Source organism: Dermacentor albipictus, chromosome 4, assembly GCF_038994185.2.
Source record: "Dermacentor albipictus isolate Rhodes 1998 colony chromosome 4, USDA_Dalb.pri_finalv2, whole genome shotgun sequence".
Lineage (NCBI taxonomy): Eukaryota > Metazoa > Arthropoda > Arachnida > Ixodida > Ixodidae > Dermacentor > Dermacentor albipictus.
The window spans coordinates 43,104,233-43,122,040 of NC_091824.1; the positions used below are offsets into that span (position 1 = coordinate 43,104,233).

The 17,808-nt window shown below is 46.0% G+C and overlaps 1 protein-coding gene across 1 annotated transcript; it reads left to right on the forward strand.

Annotated features, from left to right (window-relative positions):
• The first annotated feature begins 7,502 nt into the window (after positions 1 to 7,502).
• Positions 7,503 to 9,990, forward strand: LOC135907166 (uncharacterized). Its single transcript, XM_065438837.2, has one exon. The coding sequence runs from the start codon at positions 7,533 to 7,535 to the stop codon at positions 8,721 to 8,723; it is 1,191 nt and encodes a 396-aa protein (XP_065294909.1). The 5' UTR covers positions 7,503 to 7,532; the 3' UTR covers positions 8,724 to 9,990.
• The last annotated feature ends 7,818 nt before the right edge of the window (positions 9,991 to 17,808 follow it).

The following is a 17,808-nucleotide window of genomic DNA, read 5'->3' on the forward strand; positions in this document are numbered from 1 at the left end:
CCGTAGCGGAGGACTCCGAAAATTTCGACCACCTGGGGTTCTTCAACGTGCACCTAAATCTAAGTTCACAGGTGTTTTCGCATTTCGCCCCCATCGAAATGCGGCCGCCGTGGCCGGGATTCGATCCCGCGACCTCGTGCTCAGCAGCCCAACACCATAGCCACTGAGCAACCATGGCGGGTATGCTTGAATTTTGGTACCATATAACGTCGGACAACGGATTTTTCGACCCATGAGGCATCAAAGGCTTTCGCCTTAATAAACAGACGTATATAGTTAAGAAAGCACAGGCAAATATGAGCTCAGTTTACAGAAATTTATTGAAAACGTGGTGCGTGTGTGAAAACAACACCGCGGACTACGTGAACGTTCCCAGTGGGCATTTTTAATAGCTATTTTGAAATGATCCCTTTAATACAGCCTGTGAACCGCGGAAGACTTCTATATGTTTTGTATATCTTGTGCTGATGTAAACGACAAAGAAGCGAGAAAAATAGAGATTATATAACCCATTGAGTAAGGACAAGTGCTATATAAGCTAACAGGCGCTCGTTCGAAGCCCAGTGGGCACAATTTTTTTTTTCTTGAGGCGGCCTGAAATGAGGCCATGCAGGAACCTACTTAGCGCAAATAGTGTGCCTGCTACAAAGCATGGAATGCGTAACATCAAAAAAGAAAAAAAAAACAATTCGGTAAATGTCATGCAAAAAAAATTGCCCTCACCCGACTGGCGCGGCGTCGAACACGATCTTTAGACTATGAGCGTCAGGCATAAAGAGACAGCATTCGAAACTGCGTACTGCTATGCAGCTCCTTTTGATTCAACGCGTTTTGTACGAAAGGGGAGGAGAGGTAAGGCAGACGAACGATGACAAGTTTGCGATGCGGGATTCGAGCAAGAGGCGATTTGTAATGGACGCAATAAAAAGATATACGGAGAAGAACAAAGCGTGCGTTCATATACTATAGCCGAGGTGGCATAGTTTCCCAAACCGGTCTATTGCATAGCAGCGCGCTTGAGTGCAGCTATAAATGCGTTTTCTTCTTTTTATCTGGAATTGTTGAATGTAGATCCAACAGCTGAGATTATGATAATAATAACACATAGATAGCGTGGGTACAAAGAAAAAAAACATGCAAGAAAGGGCCTCAGTTGGGCGCGGGCACTGCGACTCCTTGTTCTCGTCGACTTTTCTGCCTGGCCGCAATGGAGACCTGAAATGGATTCGGGCAGGGCTTTAGGAAAAAGAGAGGCCGCGGAAACGGGGACGGACGCATTCACGCGCAAACCGCCGACAAGAAGGCCTCCCCCTTGTTCGACGGCGCGCAAACTCCGCGCGTGTCGGAAATATGGAGGACAGTTCGGTGCCGCACACTACACCGCGTTCGGCCGAATGCTGTAGACGGCGTTGATGCAGCAGTGTCAACACCACCGACCCGCTTCCTCGACGAGCTGCACGATCGACGCGTTTATAGTTGGCCCGCAATGCGCTCGGTGCCATTAGACAGCTTTAGATCACGGGTACGCAAGAGACTTGCGCGTGCGCAAGAACAAAAACCCTGCAAGCGTACAAGCAGCGACAACCGGGCGACTTGAAATATGGTCGTGATCTTAACAACCAGACCAAAACGAAAAAGAAGAGGCGATCTACCAGATCGGCTACAGTGTTTTGCTGAGAGCGGGTAGCGTGCGCGAGGAGCACGCACGCAGTTTGTGCGCCAAGATTATTGGGCAGTTTCAGAAATAGGAGACCTCAAGTTAGTTGAAGCCATTCGCCAGGTTTACAATGGAACACTTCATTCGTGCAGAACCAAGGAATCTGGGGAGGGGGGGAAGGGGGGCGTTGTTGGGCAGTCAATTAAGGACGAGAACGTTAAATCGCCTAAGATGAAGAGCAAGACATTTTAGGATTTGGCATTTTAAGGGCAGCGCAATACTGTTAGCATACATGGCCTATGTAGCCTCTATCCATCCATTCATGGAGTTTCATAATATAATTACAAGAGAGAACTCTGGCGCTGGTGTCCACGGGAGTTGCAAGCGGGTCGGTTCAACCACCGTGAGAATGATGGCTAGTAAAAATATTTGTCTAAATTTCGTTCTTGGCTTTATTGCGATAAAAATTATATGGACACTCCAGGCGCATTTCTGCCGCCAGCGTCACCATGATGTTGCGTGTAAAGTCCAAAGGCAATAACATTGTGGCCGCGTGCCGGGTGCTGTATGTGCGGGGGAAAGCGTGTCAGGGTGAGCCGACTGGCTCAATCTCGCGGTCGCAAGGCCGCAAAGAGGGGAGGAAGCGCGCCGTCTTACGTCGCGCGCAAAGCACCTGTTGGAGGGAGAAGGGGCGGCGTTCTATTCCGGCTACTGCTGCGCATGGGCGCGGCCGCGCACGTCTGCGCAGATCTCATCTGGAAAGCGATCTGCGATGAGTGCAGAGCCTAGGTTCGCTGTGGGCTCATAGCTTGGTGTACGCTGCGTCGTCGGTTATATTGCGTTGAAGTCAGAGTCAGCACGAAGGTGAATTCGCTCGCTGCTGCTGCCGCTCTTCCTCACGCCAGTGTTTCGACAGCGAGGGTCCGCGCTCATCGAATGAGATGTATTCACGTTTGCCTGTGCACGCGTGACACCACGCTTGTTAATTTAGTGATCCGCCTTCGAGGATAGCGGCTATGGTATTGCTTTGCTAAGCACAACGTCGCGGGATCAAATCCCTGCCGCGGCAGCCTTATTTCGATGAGGGGAAATGCAAAAACGTCAGCGTCCCGTGCATTAGGAGCACGTTAGACATCTCTTGGTAGTCAAGATTAATCCGGAGTCCCCCGCTACGGCGTGCCTCATAATTAAATCACGATTTTGACATGTTATACGCAATATTCCTATAATCAAAATAATTTAGTTAGTAAGCGAATGCTTACCGGTTTGTACGGCCAATAAAGCTACTATGCTTACTTCGTATAGCTGTCTACTAATTTGCTATCGCATACGATGCTTCGCGTTTCGGGTGAAACTTCGACTTTTTTTTCTGAGGGCTTCGTGACTTTGTAAACTCGTCACTTTCAACAAAGTACTGTGAATTAAATGAATATTTGAGAGTTATTAAAATTGCCCGTTGGAGGGATTGGAGCAGAGCACCTGTAGCACAGTTACCCGATAGTGAGAGGCTTGCACACCGGAAACACCCTTCATAATTTCTCGAGGACAAGGTAGTGCGTTGAGACGCTTGGCGCGTTAAGCTTTTGGACACCTCGACAGGCTGAACCGTTGGAATTAGTAGAGATTAAGCACGTTCACAGGATTTTCTGCATTTATACAAGTATAGATTGTTCTGAAATTCAGGACACTTGGTCAAAGATATCACCACCGTAAATGGCGGTGCTGACATCGAGGCACACTACTGTAGCTGTCTTGCACGCGCGCTCGAGGAGTGGTTCGGAGCGTGTATACACATTGCAGAAGCATAACAGAGAAGAAAGGCGACGCGAGAAACTCGTTTGGTAATTCCCATCGCGTCGCACGTGCACAGTGGGCTCTGGAGCTCTCTGTGCTTCGCCACATTAACCTCTTGAGACCTGTAATTATCGGCGACCTCTCCGCAAGAGCATTGCACAAAGGTGCAGCGCTTACCCGTCTACTAACGCGCGAGTCCGCAGGGGAGATAGAAAGAATGGCAGAGACGCCAAGAATGGGTAGAATCGATGCAGTCACAAAACGAGTGAATACTAAATAGCCTTCCACTCTTTGCTCACAGTTCCCTACAGGGGAGGGGAGGAAAATGTGTGAGAAGGCAAGGAAATGTTGCTACCATAGACACGACTGCTGTTGGGGGCAAGCTGAAGGTACGGTATGGTACGTTTCAGCTATTGCTGAGAAATAATGCAAATTTGTCAAGCGGACAACTCAGGCTGGGCGCTTAGACGCAAAGCCGCATTAAGTCACCGTAGGCTCGAAGCGACACTGCGGAAGTGGTCGCACGTCAAATCAGCATGTCTGTGCGCGCCGCGGTATCTTTGAGGCTGGGTCGTGGGTTCGGTTCCGACCGTGGCAGCCGCATTCTGACAGAGTGAAATACAAACCGCCCGTGCACTTAGGTTTAGTTGCACATTAAAGAACACCCGGATGTCAAAATGAATCGGGAGTCCGTCACTACGGTGTGCTTCATAACCCGATTGTGATATTGTCACGTACAGCCCCGTTTTTCAAATATAGTTTAGCACTTCTGTAACGAATGTGATGTGCCATGTGAGGCAATGACAATGGTCTACCCCCTCAGAGGGGTCGAATAATAGCACACAAGAACATCTCAAGTAAACGCGCCTCCCTGTGTGTTCTGCGTACTACGCGGAAAAACAGCAATGGTGCACGCAAGCTAACGTTTACCATGAGCTCACCGCTCTTGCATTGGACTAAACGTCAAAGAAATTAAGCTTTTGCTGTCAACATCTCCGCTAATTATTGTCAATCAGTGCAAACAGCATAGAAAGCTTCGCTTACATCGATTCCCGCAGTGCATGGAATCGGCGTATTTTTCTTTTCTTTCTCAGTAATGTATGATATAAAAGTCGCTGACACTAACTTCGTAAAAAACATCTTCATTGCAGTACAGATACACGTGGCATACTTCACAACTGGATTCTTGACCGACTCCCAAACTTGGAACAAAAGAACCACTTGAAATACTATCGTACTTAGTGAACAAGGATGACAGTCATGAAAGAAAGAAACAGCAGGCCACCAGAGGCATGTAGAGTGTTGTGTTCATTAGTGTAGCCAAGTGCAATACTGCACCATTAAATAGATTTTTCGCAGTATCATGCTTTTGAGACTTTTGTATCACATGCATCAGAGCATGTTCAGATAGGTTTGTGCATATAGCTAAGACAAACAAGTATACGTACGATCGACATTGAATAGCCAACCTTTGAAATAACGTGACAATGTTGAGCTGTAGGCACCATCGTTTTCTCGCTCGAATCGCGACCTAATGTGGCCTGAAGAACGATGGTGCACACTGGAGCGGTCACTCTTGGATGTTCTTGTGGTGAATTGCGTGCTCTGCCACTTGCCGCTAATATCGCCGTCAAAGCCTCTGTACGATCACCTGGACCCGTTGCATGGGAAAAGGTTTGCAGACTGCTCTTCGTCAGCCACAGACAACTAAATAAAATAAAATTTTGTTGTTTTACGTGCCAAGACCAAAATCTAATGAGGAGGCACGACTCAATGGGCAGTCTGGATTAACTTTGAATACTTGGGGTCACTCAGCGTGCACCCAACGCATGGTACGCGAGCGTCATACGAACGCGGGCCTTCAAGGCTCCCGTTCCGAATCCGCAGGTGGTGGAACAAAGCAATGTATTGTGAAAGTAACCTAATATTATATTGTAGGTGTCCTGTAGAATGCAGCGGAGTATTTCGCTCACACGATCAGAGCAGCATTGTCTACAGATCAAGTACATCTTCTGGTATTGGGAAAGTTGTTCATTGGCCATTTATTAATTTGCACCTTACGCAATGGGCGACTACGCAATCAGCTGATTCACTTACTGGGCCTTCATGCTTTCGACGTTTCCGCTACGCAAGAGACCAAGATTGAATCAAATTATGGAACACCACGAGCGGTCACATCCGGCATTCAAGAGTATGAAGTCGGTAAGAACCATGAAAACAGTCTTACTCCTGCCTGCAAGTTTGCGAGGCTGGAGCCGCTGCCGAGCTACTTTATTGCCATTGATATCGATAGACAGCGTCTAGAAGTCTCGTTTCGAACCCTGAATAGCCGGTGTCAATACAGCCCGAATACTGATAGAGAACAATACTTTGTAGCTCATCACGTGAGATTGATGTATACGTGTGCAGAATTTCTGGCACTAAATATTTTTAGAGTGAAGTTTGGGAATAATTTTTTCTACGATAGTCTTATTTATTCCGCCAAATGAAACATTTAACAGTTCTTGAAAGTACGGCTTTACTGCTGCCAAAAGAGGAATCAACTCCAAAAGGAAACCATACCTGATTGGACAGAATAAAGTGTTTAACGACTTCAAAGTTATTTAACCCAATAAACGATGCAGAGTGCTTCCGCAAGTGAACTATTTACATTCCAGTTTGTAAATATCCTGTTTGTAAACTATTTACAAACCTGTTTGTATCACCCAAGTTCACGCCCAATATGTTAGTACCAGCAGACTTAAATGATGGCAGGTCTGTTCTCAAAGATAACGGTAAGCTGACGTTAGCCATAAACTACCGCCATGAAAATGTTTTGGGTGGTGTTTTGTTGATGCACACTGCGGTATGCCACACATTACCTGAACTTTTCCAACCGCACCTTGGTCCTGGTATTCGTGATCGCTTTATTAAGAGTGCTAGCCGCCGATTATCGATCGCATCTTTCCGCACCCTGGATATTGGCTTCTTGGACGAACACCGCGAAACCGACGATGCGCAAGGATTCGCACAGCATGAGCACTATGTTGTCTGAATCCTTGTGCGTTATGCGTTTCGAGCTGCTCGTTTCTTCTCAATTCGCCCAGCTTGCTGTTTTTGTCCTGGATACCGGGATCCTCCAGCACACAACATTTATAGCTATAGAGACAACCGAAACCATTTCAAAGCGATAACTGTGATAAGCTCGCTCCCCTGGTTCCTTTGATTTCCACCGGCGTCCGCTGGGCGCTCGTCCATCGCTGAAATCTCCAAGTCAATTGCGGGAAATTTACGGAGCAAGAAATATTCTCATTATGCAGGGAGCATTCGAACTTACTGCGAACAGATTGGCAATCCAGAATTGCACCTCTCAGCAACCCTGCTGATGCTACAACAGGGGAACGAAACAGTGGGAAAAAAATTGGAGGACGCTTAAGCTTCGCATTCAAGAGTGGGACGCGACAGCGTTCCCGTCGACCCGCCAAGGGGTATAAGACAATGCGCTACGGCACAGCGATCACTTACTATGCGCCCCGCATCGGACTTAGCGCCCACCTATCACGCGGTGAGCGTCGAGCAACGCAGCGTTCGGCGCGGCAACGAAACGTGCGCCTGAGCGAACGGAACGAACCAAAGAACTCGGTGTCTCGGAGGGGAAACGATCTACGCCAGCCAAACGTCGTGATCGGCACGGGCAGAGAGATAGATAGTAATCTAAACCGGGAGCACGGCGAAGCGCCGTCAGGGGAGAGGGAGTCCCGCGACGCGCCTGGCAGTGGTCCCAATGCGGGCGCGGCGCGCCTCCTGTCGGGGCAGCGCCGTACATTGAGAGGAGGGAGTCTTCTGTGTTTGCCGCAAGATGGCTCTGCGTGTGCGGAAAGCGCAGAAGAAATGCAGCGGAAATTCACTTCGCAACTCGTGTAATTGCGACTTCTGTACGTTACATGCTCATAATTACCGATATACACCGCATTATAACTTTCCACGGCTCGTTTCGAAGGCAACACCGCATTCACTAGAGGCGCGTTTGCACCGCTTGGAAGCATCGAACTCGTGGCTGAGCAGACGCGTCTTGGCTACCGAAGTGGAAGGACGTGCTATCATGTGCTCCCTTGTAGGGGCGGTTTCAGCGGCCCGTGTGGGCCGTGGTATCAGGTGTACTGAAAAGCCGGCTGAAGACTACCAGGTTGTTCTGCCTCATCTGCCCACAGGTGCTTCTGTTTTAAACACCGTTTTTTTGCATGCCGATGTGAAAGCCAGGCCATATCGAGTGGAGCATGTCCGAGATAGCCTTGCACGTCTTTCGTTGATGCCGGAAGTGGTGGCCCTCGGGGCATACCAAATGAATCACCTGTGGGCAGTGACGTTTAAGGACGAGGAAGGCAAGAGGAAGATATTAGAAGCTGAAGCGTTCAACGTTAAAGACCACCGCTGCATGGTCATCGACCCGCGCGACCGAGGTGTCCGACTGAAGCTATACTGGCTGCTTCATGGCGTACCGGACGAAGACGTGCGAGTGGCTTTGGCGCCGTTTGGAAAAGTGACGGAAATTAGCAGAGACAAGTGGAAGGTCAAGGGCTGCATTGACAAAGGATCAACCACCCGCTCGGTGACGCTGAAATTAAATGTGGGCCTCACTGTGGACGACCTACCACACCAACTGCGTGTTGCTGAGGATATGGCGCTCGTCTTCGTTCCTGGCAGAGCGCCGCTCTGCCTCCGATGCCGTGGCATCGGACACATCCGGCGAGAGTGCCGCGTTCCACGATGTGGGGTCTGTCGTCGCTTCGGCCACGATGATTCCCAATGTGTGCGCTCTTATGCCAGCGTTACAGGCCCACTCCAAAGGGACGTAGTATCCGAACACATGATGGACGCCGCAGATGCCGAAGAAGCTAGCAGGGAGGACAACGACGTGGCGAAGACTCCTGCAAAGCCCCTTGAACCCTCCCCAGGAGCTGTCCAGGAAGCGACCCTGGGGGGTGAGACCTTGGCTGCAGCCCCGGAAACGAAGCCAGAGACTGCGACATGCGACGCAGGCGTGAACGCAGCAAGCGCGTCATCGTCACTGCCGCAAGAAGTCGGCCAGGAAGCAACGGACGTCGAGATGATTACGACCGGAAGCATCGCTGCAAAGCGTGCTCACGAAGACACTGGCAATGCAGGAATAACTACTGCGTCGGGCACCGGCGAACCTCCAACGAAGGCATCGACTACGCGGCGGTCTATGCGCAAACCGCAGCCGAACGTGCCGCCTGGCAGTAGGGTGGCCCCTAAAACGCCTCCGCCCTAGCGGAGGACCCGTTCCAGTAGCCTTCAACGATGACTACAAGAACCCCACAGCTTCGATGTGAGTAGGACGCTTGGCCAAGCAACCCCATGAGATGGCGTCTAACTTTAAATCTAGCCTACGCGTTGCGACATTGAATGTGCGAGGAATGTGTTCGCGCAGGCGGCAGTGCCAGATTAGTCGCATGCTTTTAGAGAATGACGTTGACCTTCTGGCTGTGCAAGAAACAAAAATTGAGAGTGAGGAGCAAACAGAACAGATGGTTCAAGTTTTTCGATCTAGATACAGTGTATGTGTGTGCCATGCTGTTGGACGGTCAGGAGGCTGCGTCATTTTTATTCGCAATAGCATATCGGTTGTAGAAAAAGTGTCCACCTGCGAAAGTGGGAGACTTGTAGCATGTGATTTTATTTTTGCTGGTCTACTGTGGCGCGCTGTCTGCATCTACGCACCGAACAAAATTCATGAACGCGAAATTTTTTTTAAGTATGCTGAAGGATTTTTGAAAACAGAACGACATGTTGTGCTTCTTGGGGATTTCAATTGCGTCTGTACAGCTGAAGATAAAACGACGAGCCTCAAAGTACGTGATAGAAGCGCTGAGCTGTTGAACGCGATAGTAAATGAGAGAGAGCTTGAGGACATTGGTTATGCAATGACGCGAGATGGCCAAGCACGGTATACGCACTTTCAAGGTGATTCCCATGCGAGGCTTGATAGAATATACGTACCGGCGAAGTTTGTACCACTGTGTTCCTCTTATGAAACACAATATCTCAGTTTTAGCGATCATAGTTTGGTCTCGATTACGATTGGCGAAAAACGAAAGAGTGTCAAGTTTAATTGGTTCCTGTGGAAGTTCAATGAAAAACTGCTGCAAGATGAATTGTTTGTCACGAGAGCCAAGGAGTATCTTTCAAATGCCCTGCATACGGAAACCAACTGTTTCATATCAGTGTGGGAGCAGTTTAAATGCGACTTTAAAATTGCTGCCATCGATAGAGCATGCGTATTGCGTCACAAGGAAAGGCAACAAGAGGAACAGTTACACAGTGAACTGGTGTACATGTTAGGGGTAGAACATGAAGTGCCTGGAGCGTTTAAAAAAGAAATACGAGAGGTGAAAGCGAAACTCGAGTTGATCGACGAAGATAAGTACCGCGGCGCAATGATAAGGGCGCGCACTGAAAAGTTGTGGCTGGGCGAAACGCCCAATAAGCGTGTGCTAAGTGAAGAAAAGAAGCATGCTGCAAATAAGGAGATAAATGAAATTCGCTATTACAACAAAATTACCCGAGAAAGCGAAGAAATAAAACGTGCATTTGTTGATTTTTATACCGAACTTCTTGGAGGAAGAATTTATGACCGCGAGTACTTCAAAGCCCACTTTCTAACTCTTATGCCAAGATTAGAGGACACGGTTAGAGAATCACTGGAATCTGAAATTACCGTGGCCGAAATTGAAGCGGCAATCGATGACTTGGGTAATGGCAAGTCACCTGGGCCAGATGGACTGGGCGCAGCCGTATACAAATTCTTTAAGGCAGAAATGGCAGTGGCTTTACACCGAGTGATCGCTGAATGCTATGAAAAAAAGCAAGCGCCTCTCTCGTTCAGGACAGCGCACGTAGTAATGATCCCCAAAACTGACGATCCTGCAAAATTACTTTCAGTTGAGTCCTACCGTCCCATTAGTTTGACCAATACAGATTATAAAATATACATGAAAGTGTTAGCTAGAAGGCTCCAAAACGTTATTAAGTCCCTCGTTGGCCCGCATCAAACCTGTGGCATTAAAGGTAGAACAATTTTTACAAACATACACATAGCAAGAAGTATTCTGGAATGTTGTGACGCAATGCATGACCGCGTAGCTATGATTCAGCTAGATTTACATAAAGCGTTCGACAAAGTTGTACATGAAGTTCTGTTTTTATTGCTGGAGCACGTAAATGTTGGATCTGTAATTACTGAAGGCGTTAAAATGGTGTATCATGATTGCACAGCCAAATTAGTGATCAACAAAGAATTAAGTATGTCAATTCCTGTGCGGTCGAGTGTGAAACAAGGATGTGCGTTGTCCCCTCTACTTTTTGCGATATACTTGGAGCCGTTTTGTTTACGTTTGCTTGCAACACCATGTATTCGAGGCTTCACTTTTTTCAGCAGTGAAGTTAAGGTCTTAGCGTACGCGGACGACATAGCCGTGTTTTGCACTGATGCTAGAAGCGTGCAGGAAGTTGTCAGTGTTGCTAAGGCGTTCTGCACAGCAACTGGTAGCGTGATCAGTTGGTCGAAATGCCTTGGATTTTGGCATGGCAACTGGCAGAGCAGCCCCGAGGTGTACTGTAATATGAATTGGACCGTCTCCCCCGGAAATTACCTCGGTGTCCCACTAAATAACTACCTCAATGCTGATGAATATTGGTCTGAGGAAAATAAACGCGTCAAAAATGCTACCGATAAATGGGGTGGCCATAACTTCTCCATGTTCGCAAGAGCTTCCGTTTGTAATGTGTTTTTAATTGCAAAAGTGTTCTACGTGTTGCAAGTGATGGCCATGACAAGAACTTCGGTTCAAAAAATCCACCGAGTGTTTGCGACCTTTATTTGGGGATCGCAATGGGAGCGCACAAGCCGGTGCAATTTGTTTCACAAGGTGAAAAATGGTGGGCTAGGGCTCTCACACCTGTTTTTCAAGCAGCTAGTAAGCAGATTCTTCTTTGTGCGGGACCAAACTGATGTGTTTTTGAGAACTGTGATCCAAGCACGATTGCAGGATTATCTATCTGACTTTGTCGTGTCATCTGTTTCTTTTGGAGCTGGACCGCTCAGTCCTTATTTGCGTGAAGTGGTTACTTCTGTACGCCTGCTCAAGGCAAGGTTCTCATATGAATACTTGTGTGATGTCACGAAAAAGCGTTTGTATTCTGATATTCTCGATGTATTTTTACCATTACCGGTTTACCGAGCTGCCTACAGGCTAGGTCCTGAGCGCGATGTGCTAAAGCGCGTTAAAAAAATGCCAGTGAGACCCTCTGCTAAAACGTTCTTTTTTCAATTACATACTGACACTCTCCCTGTAAAGCCATGGTTACAAAGCAAAGGTCTTTCTGTACCTTGGTCGGTAAACTGCTTAATCTGTAATAAGCCAGAATCAATTGAGCATATTTTTATTGACTGCCATGACGCCGTATTTCTGTGGGACGTCCTACAAAGAACACTTAAAAAAGAATTGCCGATAAGCCCTTTTGGAATCCGGTTTCTTCCACGTGCAGAAACAGGGGAAGCGCCGAGTGATATGCTAATGCTGCTTTGCATGCACAGCGTATGGAAGACGAGAATGGACATCAGACATTGTCATATACAGGCTCACTCAGCAAGACACTATTTTGTTGAGAGCATTATATACACACGCGACTTGTTCAGAGCACTATGTGAACCCCCGGAATGGCTTCCTGTACTAGACCAATTGGCTTCTGTGAAGCCCTTCTAAACATCTTACACTGGCCGAGCTGTGGCTGGTGTTTTTAGGATATGTACATGTCGTGTAATTGATCTTTTTGTTTGCGTTTGTGAAAAGGCAATAAAGAAAAAAAAAAAAACTCGTGGCTGAGTGGTAGCGTCTCCGTCTCACACTCCGGAGACCCTGGTTCGATTCCCACCGGGCCAATCTTGGAAGTTGCTTTTTATTTATGAAGCGCCTGCCGTGATTTATCGCTCACGGTCAACGCCGCAAACGCCGACGCCAACGCCGACACCGGCTTTTCTGCGACACGAGCTCCTTAACGCTATCGCGTTAAAATATGATCCTCGGAAGCACAATCGTGTCATCACCTGCCATGATTCGATAGCGCCCGCTCGACGTCGGCGCACTGAATAGAGCTGCAGTCCGCGCCTTCGCGCTTTAGCCCGCAACGTTCCCAGTTGCGTAGGTGGTCCTAAATTAAGTTTTCTTCTTCTGGATGTAATTACAATTATTGAGTACGTCCGATTCATTAGTGTCCTTCTAGCGCTCGCCTTCTTCTCATGTTCACTGGATGGCGCAGACATCGTCTTGTTTTCTTCAAGAACGTGAGGCATATTAATGAGGTAGTCCAAACATGTATTTGAGAAAATATCCGCGCTAATTGAGCAGTGAGAAACTAAAGGGCTTGTTTTAGTAGAGACCAGTGGCTCAGTCACGATAGGCAAGATGAGAAAGAAAAGCAGAGCCTTTCTACCCTTCACTCCATGGAGGTCCTATACTTCCACAAACCAACATGACTCCCACTTCTTCTACTTCTCAAAAGAAGATTGATCGTTCTCACATCGAATGTTCTTTCCAGCAAACACCGCACGAAACAGCTTAAGGCTTGTTGCGCATTAGATTTCGACGAGCTTGAAAAAAATAGCAGCACATTTACATATACGTAACTCTGTACCAAGAACAGATATCGCAGTTCTCTATACTGCATCCGCTAACGTCTCAAAAAAAGACGAATTTAATATATTAATGAATTCGTTCTATTGTTTACAATGGTTTTGTAAAAGTCCTGCCCACATATTAGTGGCGAGCTGTACAGCCATGTATAATATGTCAATTCTGTCCGCCTCAGATGTACTATAAGATGAAATTTACAGAATTCTGATACGATTTTTTATTGCTCAGTCAAAATTGAAAACTTAATGGTTTAGCTTTCGAAAGTTTTGAGATATTTACTAAATGTTTATATTGATGGCCTAAACCAAAAATTCGCTTCTAGCAGTAACTAGGTTTTAACTTCTTCTAAAAATACCACAAACTCTGTCAAATTTGGTGCACTGATTGCAGAGAAAAACGATTTCTTCTTTCACGTGTATTTAGATAGGAGCCTCTTAGCTAAATCTTCCTCTTAACAAGATTCCCTACTAAGGCAGCTAACAAAGCTGGGCTCAATATCAAGATACTGAGATGGTGCTATAGACACGAAAAGAATTTCGTGTCGTCCACTCTCTGTAACTCGTTTTTTTGACCCAATAGCGCAGCTTCCTTGCCCTGTTCTGTCTAACCTCCCTCTCTTTCTGTCTATTCTGTTCCTTCTCTCCTTGCAGTGTTTAATTATGTTGACAGAATGTTCCTTTCCATTTTTTTTGTTAGCCTCCGCTCACCAAATTACTACGGTTGCTGTGTACAAACCAATATTTTGTTGCACTTCTTTCGTGCTAAGCTTTCAATACACCTAAAAGATTTATATAATTCTTTCAACTTCATTTTACAACTCACCATGCAGATGTGTCGGCTGGCGTCACAGCTGGAGTGATGATGGCTTGCTTCTGGAAAGAAGGGCACTGTGTTTTGTGCGACACCGCAGAAGCGACTTTCAACTTGCTTTTGTTAATATTAATATAGTAACAATATATATTATTTGTAATGAACATATGTAAAAAATACAAATTAACTAATTAATTACTTTAATTAATTAATTAATTAATTAATTAATTAATTAATTAGTTCATTTATTTATTTGTTTATTTGTTTATTTATTTATTTACAATGCCTCAAAGGCCCCAGAGGAGGCGTTTTACATGGGGGGTGAGCTATTCCAGACGTGTTAAATCTTATACAATTTCTCGATCGTTGCCCTGAAGTCGTTGATACTGAAATGGAGCTCAACGTACGACAGCGGGAAGGCCATTCCAGTCTTGAGATGCCTTGACAAAAAAATTAAGAAAGGTGCGCAGTGGTTCTAGAAGTTGGCGGGTATGCAACTTCGTCCTCATGGGTGTGATCTGAATGACAATGGGCTGGCTTGATGGCAGGAGTACAGGGTGACGTGTGTTAAAACTTGAAAAGTAGGCACAGACGTGTTGTTATGCGACGCGGTTAAAGACTTTCAAGGTTTGCACGAGATTTTAGCTCCGTGGCGTTTGAGTGATATGAGTAATCTTAGGAAACTGAATCGGGCTGCACGGTTCTGTATAGGTTATAGCGTTTTATTAAGATTACATCGGTGAGGGCCGCAAACATCATATGCGTATTCAAGTTTCGATCTGTATAATGTTTGAAGGACGAGAAGTCGGGTGGAAGGAGGTGCTAGATAAAGGTTACGATGTAGTCAACCAAGAAAGCGGTTAGCTTCATTTTTAACGTGCGTTATGTGGAACGATCACTTTAATCTGACTGCAAATTAACACCTACGTAGTTGTATGCACTTACACATGACAATGCTGAGTTGTACATCCGATAATTTGGTGGTGAATAACATTGCCGGCGGTGAGAAATAAAGTAGGGATGTGTTCATCGTGTTTAACCATTTGTCAACGAGTGTTGCCTACAGGCAACATACCAGAATTTTTTTTTCTTGCCGAGTTTCAGTATTGAGTAAAATGTTTCTTGCTAAATATCTTCGGCCAATACCGCATGACAGGCAGCAAGTGTCATTTGTTGGTTTAGAGCAGGAGCACTGGACGAGGAAAAAGGAAGTTTGGGACGCGGCTCCCTGTCTTTTGAAAGCAAGGTCAGAGGAGGGATACCGATGCAAGATATGAAGCTGCAGTGGTGTCACACATTGTGATGTAAAGCAAATGAAATGTACACCTATGGTTCACATATGACGAGAGCTGTCTATACAAATTGAAAACGAAGCCTTAGGTGGCTTAAGGTGAAGCCCACCTCCAGCTTCCTGCCTGGGGTTTTCCCTCTATTGCTGAAAAAAGATTCCGCAAATTATTTTTTACTTTTTGTTGATTATGCTAATTCTTGATTTGTTTTGCACGTTTAGATGAAAAATAAACATTTTTTCTGGGTATATATATATGTCTCGTCCTTAAAGGGTTAATGACATGAGCCACTTGTAACACCAGATTTCGATTCGATGAAGGTCTAACTAAAGTGGGTGAATGTCAGACACGTTATTAATTGGACGATAAATGACGCGGTATACTGCGTAGGGTCTGATGTTAGAAGAAATGTTACTCGTTAAGTCGTTGATATAGATTAGGAATAACAGTGGGCCAGGGAACGTGACCTGAGGCACGCCTGATACGACAGGATAGTAGGAAGACGACTGGTTATTGGCGTGAACGAATTGCTGGCGGTCACTTAGGAAGTCCCGAATTCATTGAAGACCAAAGGAATGAAGGCTAATGCACGGAAGTTTAGAAGCAGGTGTTTATGCGGAACTTCGTCAAGTGATTTCTTTAAATCTAAAAAAAAAAGAGCGTCGACCGGTACGTGTACGTCATCACCAGAGCTAATATCATTGATGAAAAGCGTGAATTGGGTATCGCAGGAAACATCTTTCTGGAAATCATGTCGATCTTTATTAGAACAGTTTAAAGGTATTAGAAATTTTAACTACGTGAGAATAGATAACACGTTGCATTACTTTGGGGCAGACACACGTGATGGATATGGGGTGATAACTCTGTGGACGATGATGTGGTACCTTTCTTTGGTATTGGAATGACCGTACTCACCTTTATGTCTTGTGGCATCACCCCAAATGAAAGAATTGGCTGAAATGTATGCGATAGGCTCATACTTGTTACATTTTTAGTATCCTTCAATATTTTAGCATTGATGCCATGTATATCAGTGAATGATGTTAGCGTTTATGAATGCATGACTTTGGCAATACCATGGGCGTCGAACGTGATTTGAGGCATGATTGGGTGATTAACAGGAAATGCATGAGGTGGTTCATTACCCGGTTTTACTGTATAAACTGAATTAAGCGTCTCATTTAGTACTTGCGCGACACAGTGTTCTGGGATTAAAATATTAGGTTTGTCTTGCAGCACAATGTCCAATCAAGGTGTCGTGGTTGTTGGGTTAAGAGTTTTCCAGAACTGTTTGGGGTTATTGCGTGGCATGACGGGCAAGGTAAATAAGTAAAATGAGCTCTTGGTTTTAACAGCAAGAGGTGGAATAACTTTTCTTTCTTTAACATTCAGTTACAACGCATGCGCCTCTGCATGTGTCTCGTTCCAAAACCGGCAAAATCCTACCTTCCCAAGTCCACTATAAGTCTCCCTGGCAGCCTTGATCATTTTTACAGCCAAGATATATAAGGCTAGGGATCCGTGTATTTTTAGTGTCAGTCAACGAAAACTGTCATCAATGGCTCATACCGCCATAAGTACTCATATGCCCGTAAGCAATAAAAAAACGCAATGGCTGATAGCCCCGTAAGGCGGAGGCTTCCATCACTCAACAAAACAAAGCGAACAGTGCTTACATTCTTTCTGATCATGCATACAACATACTGAACAGCATGTCTAAAACATTAATCATCAATGGCTCGTATACCCCTAAGCAGTGGATACTCCCGAGAAGCGAATTTCGATTGTGTTCTGCAGTTGCTACGGGAAGGACATCTATAGTAGGACAAAAAATGAAGTTCTCAACGGCTGTACCGATGTGTGTACCGTTCACACAACGGAGGTAATTGTTGTATACACTGGCACACCCAAGAGCAAGATCGAGAAGCTCATGTCAACGCACTTTGAATGGATCAGGGACGACAACACTAAGCCCATCATCGTGGTTGGTGATTTCAACCTCGACATCTCCACACCGCACAAGAAATGGCTTGCGCAATTAGGGCTGCAGGGCTTCGGTTTCATGTGCCAGATAAATTGCGCAAACACCACCGCTGACCACCGGTTGGGCATGCGTAGATTTGACTCTGGCTAGCAACGTGTCCAAGGTCGTGCCCGAGCCGATCACTGTGTACCATAGCGACCACAAGGTTATGGTCACGACCATAACGCCCGAATAATATTGATCCACCTATCAAGACAATATATTTGTGCGTATCTTTCGTCATGATCACCACAATTGAAAATTATGAGTTCCTACCTTTATTTAAAATTATGTGTCACCTCTGTGTCCTGTGCCAAACAGCTTCGCTAGTCATCGAACTTCACAGAGTAGAATGGCTCAAGATTTTTTTCTGTTTGGTCAAATGTCATTTCTGCTTTCTGCAACACAGTACTTACTCTTTTCACAAAAACACGAGTGTCAGGAGCTTGAGGATTAAATATGTGTCGAATTTTGACAGCGCTTTCAAAAAATCTACGGCCTTTGGCTCCTTCGTCGTCCCGTTCTTTTGATGCTAGGCCA